The sequence below is a fragment of the Ranitomeya imitator genome, chromosome 2 (assembly GCF_032444005.1).
Source record: "Ranitomeya imitator isolate aRanImi1 chromosome 2, aRanImi1.pri, whole genome shotgun sequence".
In the NCBI taxonomy this organism is placed as follows: Eukaryota; Metazoa; Chordata; class Amphibia; order Anura; family Dendrobatidae; genus Ranitomeya; species Ranitomeya imitator.
In genome coordinates, this window is record NC_091283.1 from 391,499,074 (window position 1) to 391,512,519 (window position 13,446).

At 43.8% G+C, this 13,446-nt stretch overlaps 1 protein-coding gene across 1 annotated transcript in view; it reads left to right on the forward strand.

The window, feature by feature from the left end:
- LOC138666651 (zinc finger protein 208-like) overlaps window positions 1-13,205 on the forward strand; it is a 258,927-nt gene extending 245,722 nt beyond the window's left edge. The window contains 2 exon segments of the mRNA XM_069754841.1: window positions 11,682-12,206; window positions 12,208-13,205. Coding sequence (XP_069610942.1) covers window positions 11,682-12,206; window positions 12,208-13,051 — 1,369 coding nt within the window. The 3' untranslated portion in view covers window positions 13,052-13,205.
- The last annotated feature ends 241 nt before the right edge of the window (window positions 13,206-13,446 follow it).

The following is a 13,446-nucleotide window of genomic DNA, read 5'->3' on the forward strand; positions in this document are numbered from 1 at the left end:
CTGCAAATTGTTTTTTGCTCTGAAACCCTGTTCCTCTGGTGACCCCATTCAGCAAGTAAAGATAGTTATTTCTCTGCTGCGTGGCGATCCTCAGGACTGGGCATTCTCTCTTGAGTCAGGGAATCCGGCATTGCTTAATGTAGATGCATTTTTTCAATCGCTCGGATTATTGTATGACGAACCTAACTCTGTAGAGCATGCTGAGAAAAACCTATTGGCCCTGTGTCAGGGTCAGGAAGCGGCAGAGTTATACTGCCAGAAATTTAGAAAATGGTCTGTGCTCACTAGATGGAATGAGGACGCTCTGGCAGCCATTTTCAGAAAGGGTCTTTCTGAAGCCCTTAAAGATGTTATGGTGGGGTTTCCCACGCCTATTGGTTTGAGCAAATCTATGTCTCTGGCCATTCAGATTGATCGGCGCCTGCGCGAACGCAAAGTGGTGCACCATATGGCAGTGTCCTCTGAGCAAAGTCCTGAGTCCATGCAATGTGATAGGATTTTGACTAGAGCGGAACTGAGGGGATACAGACGTCAGAATGGGCTGTGTTTTTACTGTGGTGATTCTGCTCATGCTATTTCTGATTGCCCTAAGCGTATTAAGAGGGTCGCTAGATCTGTTACCATTAGTACTGTGCAGCCTAAGTTTCTCCTGTCTGTGACCCTGATTTGCTCATTGTCATCTTTTTCTGTCATGGCATTTGTGGATTCAGGTCTGCTCTGAACTTAATGGACTTAGAATTCGCTAGACGCTGTGGTTTTTCTTTGCAGCCTTTGCAGAGTCCCGTACCCTTGAGGGGTATTGATACTACACCATTGGCCAAGAATAAACCTCAGTATTGGACTCACCTGACTATGTGCATGGCTCCTGCACATCAGGAAGATTGCCGTTTTCTGGTGTTGCATAATTTACATGATGTTGTTGTACTGGGTTTTCCATGGTTACAAGTAAACAATCCAGTGCTGGATTGGAAATCAATGTCTGTGACTAGTTGGGGGTGTCAAGGGGTACATAGTGACGTTCCTTTAATGTCAATTTCCTCTTCCCCCTCTTCTGATGTTGCTGAATTTTTGTCAGATTTCCAGGATTCATTCGATGAGCCCAAGTCCAGTTCCCTTCCTCCACATAGGGACTGTGATTGTGCTATTGACTTGATTCCTGGCTGTAAGTTCCCTAACGGCCGACTTTTCAATCTGTCTGTGCCAGAGCATGCCGCCATGCGGAGCTATGTTAAGGAGTCTTTAGAGAAGGGGCATATTCGGCCGTCTTCGTCACCATTGGGAGCGAGATTTTTTTTTGTTGCCAAGAAGGATGGCTCCTTAAGACCTTGTATTGATTATCGCCTTCTTAATAAGATCACGGTCAAATTCCAATACCCTTTACCTTTGCTCTCTGATTTGTTTGCTAGGATTAAGGGGGCTAATTGGTTTACCAAGATTGACCTTCGAGGGGCATATAATCTTGTTCGTATTAAACAGGGTGACGAATGGAAAACTGCATTTAATATGCCCGAAGGCCATTTTGAATACCTGGTGATGCCTTTCGGGCTTTCTAATGCTCCTTCTGTATTTCAGTCCTTTATGCATGATATTTTCCGCAGTTATCTTGACAAATTCTTGATTGTGTATTTGGATGATATTTTGATTTTTTCCAATGATTGGGAGTCTCATGTGAAGCAGGTCAGGATGGTATTCCAGATCCTTCGTGATAATGCTTTATTTGTGAAGGGGTCTAAGTGCCTATTTGGAGTTCAGAAGGTCTCTTTTGGGGTTTATTTTTTCTCCTTCGTCTATAGAAATGGATCCTGTTAAGGTGCAAGCCATTCATGACTGGATTCAACCAACATCTGTGAAGAGCCTTCAGAAATTTTTGGGCTTTGCTAATTTTTATCGCCGTTTCATTGCCAACTTCTCTAGTGTGGTTAAACCCCTGACCGATTTGACGAAGAAAGGCGCTGATGTGACTAATTGGTCCTCTGAGGCTTTTGAGGCCTTTCGGGAACTTAAACGCCGATTTACTTCTGCCCCTGTCTTGCGTCAGCCAGATGTTTCACTTCCTTTTCCGGTTGAGGTTGACGCTTCTGAAATTGGGGCAGGGGCCGTTTTGTCACAGAGGAATTCTGATGGTTCCTTGATGAAGCCATGTGCCTTCTTTTCCCGAAAGTTTTCGCCTGCGGAACGCAATTATGATGTCGGCAATTGGGAGTTGTTGGCTATGAAGTGGGCATTTGAGGAGTGGCGACATTGGCTTGAGGGAGCCAAGCACCGCATTGTGGTCTTGACCGATCATAAGAATCTGATTTACCTTGAGTCGGCCAAGCGGCTGAACCCTAGACAGGCTCGGTGGTCACTGTTTTTCTCCCGTTTTGATTTTGTGGTCTCATATCTTCCGGGATCTAAGAATGTTAAGGCGGATGCCCTCTCTAGGAGTTTTTTGCCTGATTCCCCTGGAGTCCTTGAGCCGGTTGGCATTCTTTGGGAAGGGGTGATTCTTTCTGCCATCTCCCCTGATTTGCGGCGGGCGCTTCAGGAATTTCAGGCTGATAAGCCTGACCGCTGTCCTGTAGGGAAGCTGTTTGTTCCTGATAGATGGACAAGTAAGGTAATTTCTGAGGTCCATTGTTCTGTGTTGGCCGGTCATCCTGGGATTTTTGGTACCAGAGATTTGGTTGCTAGGTCCTTTTGGTGGCCTTCCTTGTCGCGGTATGTGCGTTCTTTTGTGCAGTCCTGTGGGACCTGTTCCCGGGCTAAGCCTTGCTGTTCCCGTGCTAGTGGGTTGCTTTTGCCTTTGCCCATTCCGGAGAGGCCTTGGACGCATATTTCCATGGATTTTATTTCGGATCTTCCTGTGTCCCAGAGGATGTCTGTTATCTGGGTGGTTTGTGACCGCTTCTCTAAAATGGTCCATTTGGTACCTTTGCCTAAATTGCCTTCCTCCTCTGATTTGGTTACATTGTTTTTTCAACATGTGGTTCGTTTGCATGGCATTCCGGAGAATATTGTGTCTGATAGAGGTTCCCAGTTTGTTTCCAGGTTTTGGCGGGCCTTTTGTGCTAGGATGGGTATTGATTTGTCTTTTTCTTCGGCGTTCCATCCTCAGACAAATGGCCAAACTGAGCGAACTAATCAAACCTTGGAAACCTATTTGAGATGCTTTGTGTCTGCTGATCAGGATGATTGGGTGACTTTTTTTGCCGTTGGCCGAGTTTGCCCTTAATAATCGGGCCAGTTCGGCTACTTTGGTTTCGCCTTTCTTTTGTAATTTTGGTTTCCATCCTCGTTTTTCTTCAGGGCAGGTTGAGCCTTCTGATTGTCCTGGTGTGGATTCTGTGGTGGACAGGTTGCAGCGGATTTGGGCTCATGTGGTGGACAATTTGACGTTGTCCCAGGAAAGGGCTCAGCGTTTTGCTAACCGCCGTCGGTGTGTTGGTCCTCGGCTTCGTGTGGGGGATTTGGTCTGGTTGTCCTCTCGTCATGTCCCTATGAAGGTTTCTTCCCCTAAGTTCAAGCCTCGGTTTATTGGTCCTTATAAGATTTCTGAGATTATCAATCCTGTGTCTTTTCGTTTGGCCCTTCCAGCCTCTTTTGCCATCCACAATGTTTTCCATAGATCTTTGTTGCGGAGATATGTGGTGCCCGTTGTTCCATCTGTTGATCCTCCTGCCCTGGTGTTGGTTGAGGGGGAGTTGGAATATGTGGTTGAGAAAATGTTGGATTCTCGTTTTTCAAGGCGGAAGCTTCAGTATCTTGTCAAGTGGAAGGGTTATGGCCAGGAGGATAATTCTTGGGTTGTTGCCGCCGATTTGGTTCGTGATTTTCATTTGGCTCGGCCTGGGGGCTCTGGTGAGGGTTCGGTGACCCCTCCTCAAGGGGGGGGTACTGTTGTGAATTCCGCTCTTGGGCTCCCTCCGGTGGTTGTGACGAGATGCCTAGGCAGGGTTAGGAGCATTCCAAGGCTACTTCTAGTGTTGTGTTGAGCTTAGGGACTGCGGTCAGTATAGTTCCCACCTGCTCAGAGCTAGTCTCATGTCGCTACTTAATCACCAGATCATAACAGTTTACAGTATCATGAATAATAGATTATGAAAAGTGCATATGTGCATGCTTAATATAGCATAGTAATGAAAAGATTACTGCAGAATTGGAAACAAAATGCAGCAGGCAATTACAGGTGTCAATAGGTATGATTCAAATAAGGTTTAAAGTGCATGAGCATATGATACCATATAGAGGCAATGAGGCAGCCTGATGTATACAAGAGTAGTCACAAAAGTAATGTAGAAAAACCACTTGCTACCATATATACCAAATTAACCCCTTCCCGACCTGTGACACAGCGTATGCGTCATGAAAGTCGGTGCCAATCCGACCTGTGACGCATATGCTGTGTCACAGAATGATCGCGTCCCTGCAGATCGGGTGAAAGGGTTAACTCCCATTTCACCCGATCTGCAGGGACAGGGGGAGAGGTAGTTTAGCCCAGGGGGGGTGGCTTCACCCCCCCCCCCCCCCCCGTGGCTACGATCGCTCTGATTGGCTGTTGAAAGTGAAACTGCCAATCAGAGCGATTTGTAATATTTCACCTATTATAACGGGTGAAATATTACAATCCAGCCATGGCCGATGCTGCAATATCATCGGCCATGGCTGGAAATACTAATGTGCCCCCACCCCACCCCACCGATCGCCCCCCGATCTGCCCGGTACACTGCCCCGCTCCCCTCCGTCCTGTGCTCCGCTCCCCCCATGCTCTCGTCCGCTCACCCCCGTGCTCCAATCACCCCCCCCGTGGCTACGATCGCTCTGATTGGCTGTTGAAAGTGAAACTGCCAATCAGAGCGATTTGTAATATTTCACCTATTATAACGGGTGAAATATTACAATCCAGCCATGGCCGATGCTGCAATATCATCGGCCATGGCTGGAAATACTAATGTGCCCCCACCCCACCCCACCGATCGCCCCCCCAGCCCCCCGATCTGCCCGGTACACTGCCCCGCTCCCCTCCGTCCTGTGCTCCGCTCCCCCCATGCTCTCGTCCGCTCACCCCCGTGCTCCAATCACCCCCCCCCCCGTGGCTACGATCGCTCTGATTGGCTGTTGAAAGTGAAACTGCCAATCAGAGCGATTTGTAATATTTCACCTATTATAACGGGTGAAATATTACAATCCAGCCATGGCCGATGCTGCAATATCATCGGCCATGGCTGGAAATACTAATGTGCCCCCACCCCACCGATCGCCCCCCCAGCCCCCCGATCTGCCCGGTACACTGCCCCGCTCCCCTCCGTCCTGTGCTCCGCTCCCCCCATGCTCTCGTCCGCTCACCCCCGTGCTCCAATCACCCCCCCCGTGCTCCAATCACCCCCCCGGGCGCCGGCATCTTCCAAAATGGCGGGCGCATGCGCAGTGCCGGCCGGCAGATTCGTTCAAAGTGCATTTTGATCACTGAGATATAATCTATCCCAGTGATCAAAATAAAAAAATAATAAATTATCCCCCCCCCTTTGTCACCCCCATAGGTAGGGACAATAAAAAAAATAAAGAATTTTTTTTTTCCACTAATGTTAGAATAGGGGTAGGGTTAGGGGTAGGGGTAGGGTTAGGGGTAGGGTTAGGGTTTCGGTATGTGCACACGTATTCTGTTCCTCTGCGGATTTTTCCGCTGTGGATTTGATAAATCCGCAGTGCTAAACCGCTGTGGATTTACCGTGATTTTTCTGCGCATTTCACTGCGGTTTTACAACTGCGGTTTTCTATTGGAGCAGTTGTAAAACCGCTGCGGAATCCGCAGAAAGAAGCGACATGCTGCGGAATGTAAACCGCTGCGTTTTCGTGCAGTTTTTCTGCAGCATGTGTACAGCGATTTTTGTTTCCCATAGGTTTACATTGAACTGTAAACTCATGGGAAACTGCTGCGGATCCGCATCGTTTTCCGCAGCGTTTTCCGCAGCGTGTGCACATACCTTTAGAATTAGGCTATGTGCACACGGTGCGGATTTGGCTGCGGATCCGCAGCAGTGTTCCATCAGGTTTACAGTACCATGTAAACATATGGAAAACCAAATCCGCTGTGCCCATGGTGCGGAAAATACCGCGCGGAAACGCTGCGTTGTATTTTCCGCAGCATGTCAATTCTTTGTGCGGATTCCGCAGCGTTTTACACCTGTTCCTCAATAGGAATCCACAGGTGAAATCCGCACAAAAAACACTGGAAATCCACGGTAAATCCGCAGGTAAAACGCAGTGCCTTTTACCCGCCGATTTTTCAAAAATGGTGCGGAAAATCTCACACGAATCCGCAACGTGGGCACATAGCCTTAGGGTTAGGGTTGGAATTAGGGTTGCGGTTAGGGTTGTGATTAGGGTTATGGCTACAGTTGGGATAAGGGTTAGGGGTGTGTTGGGGTTAGTGTTGGAGGTAGAATTGAGGGGTTTCCACTGTTTAGGCACATCAGGGGTCTCCAAACGCAACATGGCGCCACCATTGATTCCAGCCAATCTTGTATTCAAAAAGTCAAATGGTGCTCCCTCACTTCCGAGCCCCGACGTGCGCCCAAACAGTGGTTTACCCCCACATATGGGGTATCAGCATACTCAGGACAAACTGCGCAACAATTATTGGGGTCCAATTTCTCCGGTTATCCTTGTGAAAATAAAAAAATGCTTGCTAAAACATCATTTTTGAGGAAAGAAAAATGATTTTTTATTTTCACGGCTCTGCGTTGTAAACGTCTGTGAAGCACTTGGGGGTTCAAAGTGCTCACCACATATCTAGATTAGTTCCTTTCGGGGTCTAGTTTCTAAAATGGGGTCACTTGTGGGGGGTTTCTACTGTTTAGGCACACCAGGGGCTCTGCAAACGCAACGTGACGCCCGCAGACCATTCCATCAAAGTCTGCATTTCAAAAGTCACTACTTCCCTTCTGAGCCCCGACGTGTGCCCAAACAGTGGTTTACCCCCACACATGGGGTATCAGCGTACTTAGGAGAAACTGGACAACAACTTTTGGTGTGAAATTTCTCCTGTTACCCTTGGGAAAATGAAAAATTGCAGGCTAAAAGATCATTTTTGAGAAAATAATTTTTTTTTTTTTTTCATGGCTCTGCGTTATAAACTTCTGTGAAGTACTTGGGGGTTCAAAGTCCTCACCACACATCTAGATTAGTTCCTTTGGGGGTCTAGTTTCCAAAATGGGGTCATTTGTGGGGGATCTCTAATGTTTAGGCATACAGGGGCTCTCCAAACGTGACATGGTGTCCGCTAATGATTGGAGCTAATTTTCCATTTAAAAAGCCAAATGGCGTGCCTTCCCTTCCGAGCCCTGCCGTGCGCCCAAACAGTGGTTTACCCCCACATATGGGGTATCAGCGTACTCAGGACAAACTGGACAAGAACATTTGGGGTCCAATTTCTCCTATTACCCTTGGCAAAATAGGAAATTCCAGGCTAAAAAATCATTTTTGAGGAAAGAAAAATGGCTCTGCGTTATAAACTTCTGTGAAGCACCTGGGGTTTTAAAGTGCTCAATATGCATCTAGATAAGTTCCTTGGGGGGTCTAGTTTCCAAAATGGGGTCACTTGTTCGGGAGCTCCAATGTTTAGGCACACATTGGCTCTCCAAACGCAACATGGTGTCCGCTAACAATTGGAGCTAATTTTCCATTCAAAAAGTCAAATGGCGCGCCTTCCCTTCCGAGCCCTGCCGTGTGCCCAAACAGTGGTTTACCCCCACATATGAGGTATCGGCGTACTCGGGAGAAATTGCCCAACAAATTTTATGATCCATTTTATCCTATTGCCCATGTGAAAATGAAAAAATTGAGGCGAAAAGAATTTTTTGTGCAAAAAAAGTACTTTTTCATTTTTACGGATCAATTTGTGAAGCACCTGGGGGTTCAAAGTGCTCACTGTGCATCTAGATAAGTTCCTTGGGGCGTCTAGTTTCCAAAATGGGGTCACTTGTGGGGGAGCTCCAATTTTTAGGCACACGGGGGTTCTCCAAACGTGACATGGAGTCCACTAAAGAGTGGAGCCAATTTTTCATTCAAAAAGTCAAATGGCGCTCCTTCCCTTCCAAGCCCTGCCGTGCGCCCAAACAGTGGTTTACCCCAACATATGAGGTATCAGTGTACTCAGGACAAATTGGACAACAACTTTCGTGGTTCAGTTTCTCCTTTTACCCTTGGGAAAATAAAAAAATTGTTGCTAAAAGATAATTTTTGTGACTAAAAAGTTAAATGTTCATTTTTTCCTTCCATGTTGCTTCTGCTGCTGTGAAGTACCTGAAGGGTTAATAAACTTCTTGAATGTGGTTTTGAGTACCTTGAGGGGTGCAGTTTTTAGAATGGTGTCACTTTTGGGTATTTTCAGCCATATAGACCCCTCAAACTGACTTCAAATGTGAGGTGGTCCCTAAAAAAAAAATGGTTTTGTAAATTTCGTTGTAAAAATGAGAAATCGCTGGTCAAATTCTAACCCTTATAACTTCCTAGCAAAAAAAAATTTTGTTTCCAAAATTGTGCTGATGTAAAGTATACATGTGGAAAATGTTATTTATTAACTATTTTGTGTCACATAACTCTCTGGTTTAACAGAATAAAAATTCAAAAGGTGAAAATTGCAAAATTTTCAAAATTTTCGCCAAATTTCCATTTTTATCACAAATAAACGCAGAATTTATTGACCTAAATTTACCACTAACATGAAGCGCAATATGTCACGAAAAAACAATCTCAGAACCGCTAGGATCCGTTGAAGCGTTCCTGAGTTATTACCTCATAAAGGGACACTGGTCAGAATTGCAAAAAACGGCAAGGTCTTTAAGGTCAAAATAGGCTGGGTCATGAAGGGGTTAAATAGAACCTGCTATGGAGATGGAGGGCTCATCAGTAGTGATGAACAAGTATACTCGTTGCTCGGGTGGTCTCCGAGTATTTGTGAGTGCTTGGAGATTTGGTTTTTATGGAAGCAGCTGCATGATTTACGGCTGTAGCAAGCTTGAGTACATGTGGGGGTTGCCTGGTTGCTAGGGAATCCCTACATGTATTCAAGCTGTCTAGCAGCTGCAATTCATGCAGCTGCATCAACAAAAACTAGAGCATTCTCAAATACTCGGAGACTACCCGAGCAACAAGTATATTTGCTCATCATTAGTCATCCGCTGTCCCGTGGATGCGTCCACCCCGACGCTCTTTTCGGTGTCTGCCTGTGTTTATAATGATAATTAGTATCCAACTGGAACACAGTCTAATTCATCTGATGTGATGGGCTCTTTGATAAATGCACCACCCTGACTTTCAGTTCTTTTGAAGCCCAGATCACAATGAGTTCTCTCCTGATTTCACATTTTTTCCACTTTTTTTCTGCTCCACTTTTTTCTTTTCTCCATTCTTTCCTTTTTGTCCTCTTAAACAATCATCTGATAATTTGAATACAGATTTATACAAGTTGTATTTTAATAATCGTTGTTTATTCATTTTATCTTGGCACACCACATGTATGTCATGTGCCATCCCAGATGGTACGTAACTGAACTTTGACATCTATCACACTTTTTTTTTGGCTCTCACATTTGAAATCTGTATACTATTTAAATGTTACTTTGGCTGCCTTCACTAGAATTGTGGTCTCTCCTGATGAATAAGTCTTTTGTACTTTGAAACTCGTGGACTAAACTACTATTTCATTTTACAATCTGGGATATTCGTCTCATCATTGATTAGCAATAGTGATGAGCGAATATACTCGTTACTCGAGATTTCCCGAGCACGCTCGGGTGACCTCTGAGTATTTTTTAGTGCTTGGAGATTTAGTTTTCATCGCCACAGCTGAATGATTTATATCTGTTACCCAGCATAAGTATATGTGGGGGTTGCCTGGTTTCTAGGGAATCCCCACATGTACTTATGCTGGCTAACAGATGTAAATCATTCAGCTTCGGCGATGAAAACTAAATCTCCAAGCACTAAAAAATACTCAGAGGTCACCCGAGCGTGCTCTGGAAATCTCGAGTAACGAGTACCATATATTCGCTCATCACTAATTAGCAAGCACGGAAATCATCTACAAACCTCTCCTTTCTTTCCTTGCTTGTATTTGCATGGAAATACTATAAAGTACTGTATATACTTGAGTGTAAGCTGACCCCCCCTAATTTTGCAACAAAAAACTTGGAAAACTTATTGACTCGAGTATAAGCCTAGGGTGGAAAATGCAGCAGCTACCGGTAAATGGCAAAAATAAAAATAGATACGAATAAAAGTAAAATTAATTGATACAGTAGTAGGTTAAGTGTTTTTGAATATCCATATTGAATCAGGAGCCCCATATAATGCTCCATACAGTCATGGTGGGCCCCATAAGATACTCCATACAATATATGCCCTATATAATGCTGCATACATTTTTTGATGGGCCCCATAAGATGCTCCATATTAAAATATGCCCCATATAATGCTGCACAAATGCTGATTATGGCCCCATAAGATGCTCCATAAGGATATTTGGCCCATATAATGCTGCACATATCCTGATTATGGCCCCATAAGATGCTCCATTTAACAATGTGCCACATATAATGCTCCATACAGTTCATTATGGCCCCATAGATGCTCCATATAACAATGTGCCACATATAATGCTGCTGACTGTTCAGGCAGAGGGCGGCGTGCACACTAATATATCATCGCACCCTCTGACCTGAACCGTCAGTGCAGAGGACGAGGAAGACGGGGCAGCGGTGGAACGAGGAAAGGTAAATATGAAATACTCACCTGCTCCCGGCGTGGTCCCTGGCAGCTTTTCCCCGACCGATGGTCTCCGGGAGCCGGCAGCTTGTTCTTCTGTTCAGAGGTCACTGGTACCGCTCATTACAGTAATGAATATGCGGCTCCACCCTTATGGGAGTGGAGTCCATATTCATTACTTTAATGAGCGGTACCACATGACCGCTGAACAGGGGAAGAAGCTGCCGGCGCCGGAGACCATGGGACATGGTGGGACCGCGCCAGGAGCAGGGGAGTATGTGAACATCGTCGCTCCCCCTCACCCGCCGACTCCCACCTTGCCAGCCATGACTCGAGTATAAGCCGAGAGGGGCACTTTCAGCCCATTTTTTGGGGCTGAAAATCTCGGCTTATACGCAAGTATATACGGTACATAATATAAGTAGTAATATAATTCCACTGCAATGTTACTAACAAATATAATTTTTATTCTTAGATGACTGTACCAGGAGCTCAAAGGGATGTTTGATATTCTCAGATAGTATTGGTATCACACCCGATCCTTGTGAAGAACATGTCATTATACCAGATACACTTCAAGACATTATCCAAGAGAATCTGTCATCTGATCCTGATCAACGGGTCCTTTTTTCTGCTTCATCAAAGACAAATATGAAAAACAAAAGTCACAGAAGGGTTGTGGAACATGAAACAGCTTACACAGGGGAGAACCAATTTTCATGTTCAGAATGTGGGAAATGCTTTAAGCGGAAAACACATCTTGATAGACATCATACTATACACACAGGGGATAAGCCATTTTCATGTTCAGAATGTGGAAAATGCTTTACATCAAAATCATGTCTTGCTAGACATCAGCTAACACACACAGGGGAGAAGCCATTTTCTTGTTCAGAATGTGGGCAATGTTTTACAACTAAATCATGTGGTGTTAGACATCAGGTAACACACACAGGGGAGAAGCCATTTTCATGTTCAGAATGTGGGAAATGTTTTAGTCAGAAAACAAGTCTTGTTGCTCATCAGAGATCTCACACAGGAAAGAAGACATTTTCATGTTCAGAATGTGGAAAACATTATAGTAAGAAATCCCTACTTTTTAATCATCAATTAATTCACACAGGGGAGAAACCATTTTCATGTTCAGAATGCGGGAAATGTTTTACATGGAAATCTAATTTTGTTAAACATCAGAGAATTCACACAGGGGAGAAACCATTTTCTTGTTCAGACTGTGGAAAATATTATAATGAGAAATACAAACTTATAACACATCAGAGAGTTCACACAGGAGAGAAGCCATTTTCATGTTCAGAATGTGGGAAATGTTTTACAGAGAAATCACAGCTTGTTACACATCAGAGAATTCACACAGGAGAGAAGCCATTTTCATGTTCAGAATGTGGGAAATGTTTTACAGAGAAATCACGTCTTGTTATACATCAGAGAATTCACACGGGAGAAACCATTTTTATGTTTAGAATGTGGGAAATGTTTTACAGAGAAATCACGTCTTGTTGTACATCAGAGAAGTCACACAGGAGATAAGCCATTTTCATGTTCAGAATGTTGGAAGTGTTTTACAGAGAAATCAAGTCTTGTTAAACATCAGAGAATTCACACAGGGGAAAAACCATTTTCATGTTTAGAATGTGGGAAATGTTTTAATAGGAAATTGCATCTCCTTACACATCAGAGAATTCACACAGGAGAGAAACCATTTGCATGTTCAGAATGTGGGAAATGTTTTATGTATAAATCAAGTCTTGTTACACATCAGATGAGTCACACAGGGCAGAAACGATTTACATGTTCAGAATGTGGGAAAGGTTTTAATAGGAAATTGCATCTCATTACACATGAGAGAATTCACACAGGAGAGAAACCATTTGCATGTTCAGAATGTGGGAAATGTTTTATGTCAAAATTAAGTCTTGTTACACATCAGATGAGTCACACAGGGCAGAAACGGTTTACATGTTCAGAATGTGGGAAAGGTTTTAATAGGAAATTGCATCTCATTACACATCAGAGAATTCACACAGGAGAGAAACCATTTGCATGTTCAGAATGTGGGAAATGTTTTATGTATAAATTAAGTCTTGTTACACATCAGATGAGTCACACAGGGCAGAAACAATTTACATGTTCAGAATGTGGGAAAGGTTTTAATAGGAAATTGCATCTCATTACACATGAGAGAATTCACACAGGAGAGAAACCATTTGCATGTTCAGAATGTGGGAAATGTTTTAACCTGAAAAAAAATCTTGTTATCCATCTAAAATCTCACACAGGAAAGTAGCCATTTTTTTTTCAAATTCAAAGGTTTATTGATTTTGTAAAAGCATAATATAATAAGAAAATCAAAGTCTGGAAGAGGAAGAACAGGATAAAGAGATATATAGACTTATAGCATCTGTATAAATAGAGATAATACACAAATACCATGAAACCAATGTAGTGTGTGTGTGTGTGTATATATATATATATATATATATATATATATATATATATATATATATATATATATATATATATATATATATTTATTTATATTGATAAGCAAGACGCTTAATGAGGTTGTCCAGTACCATAAGGCTGTGTGCACATGATGCAGATTTAGTGCAGATCTGCACCGTAACTGTTTTTTTTCTTCATAAATCTTATGTTCATCTCAATACATATGTTGTGTTATTT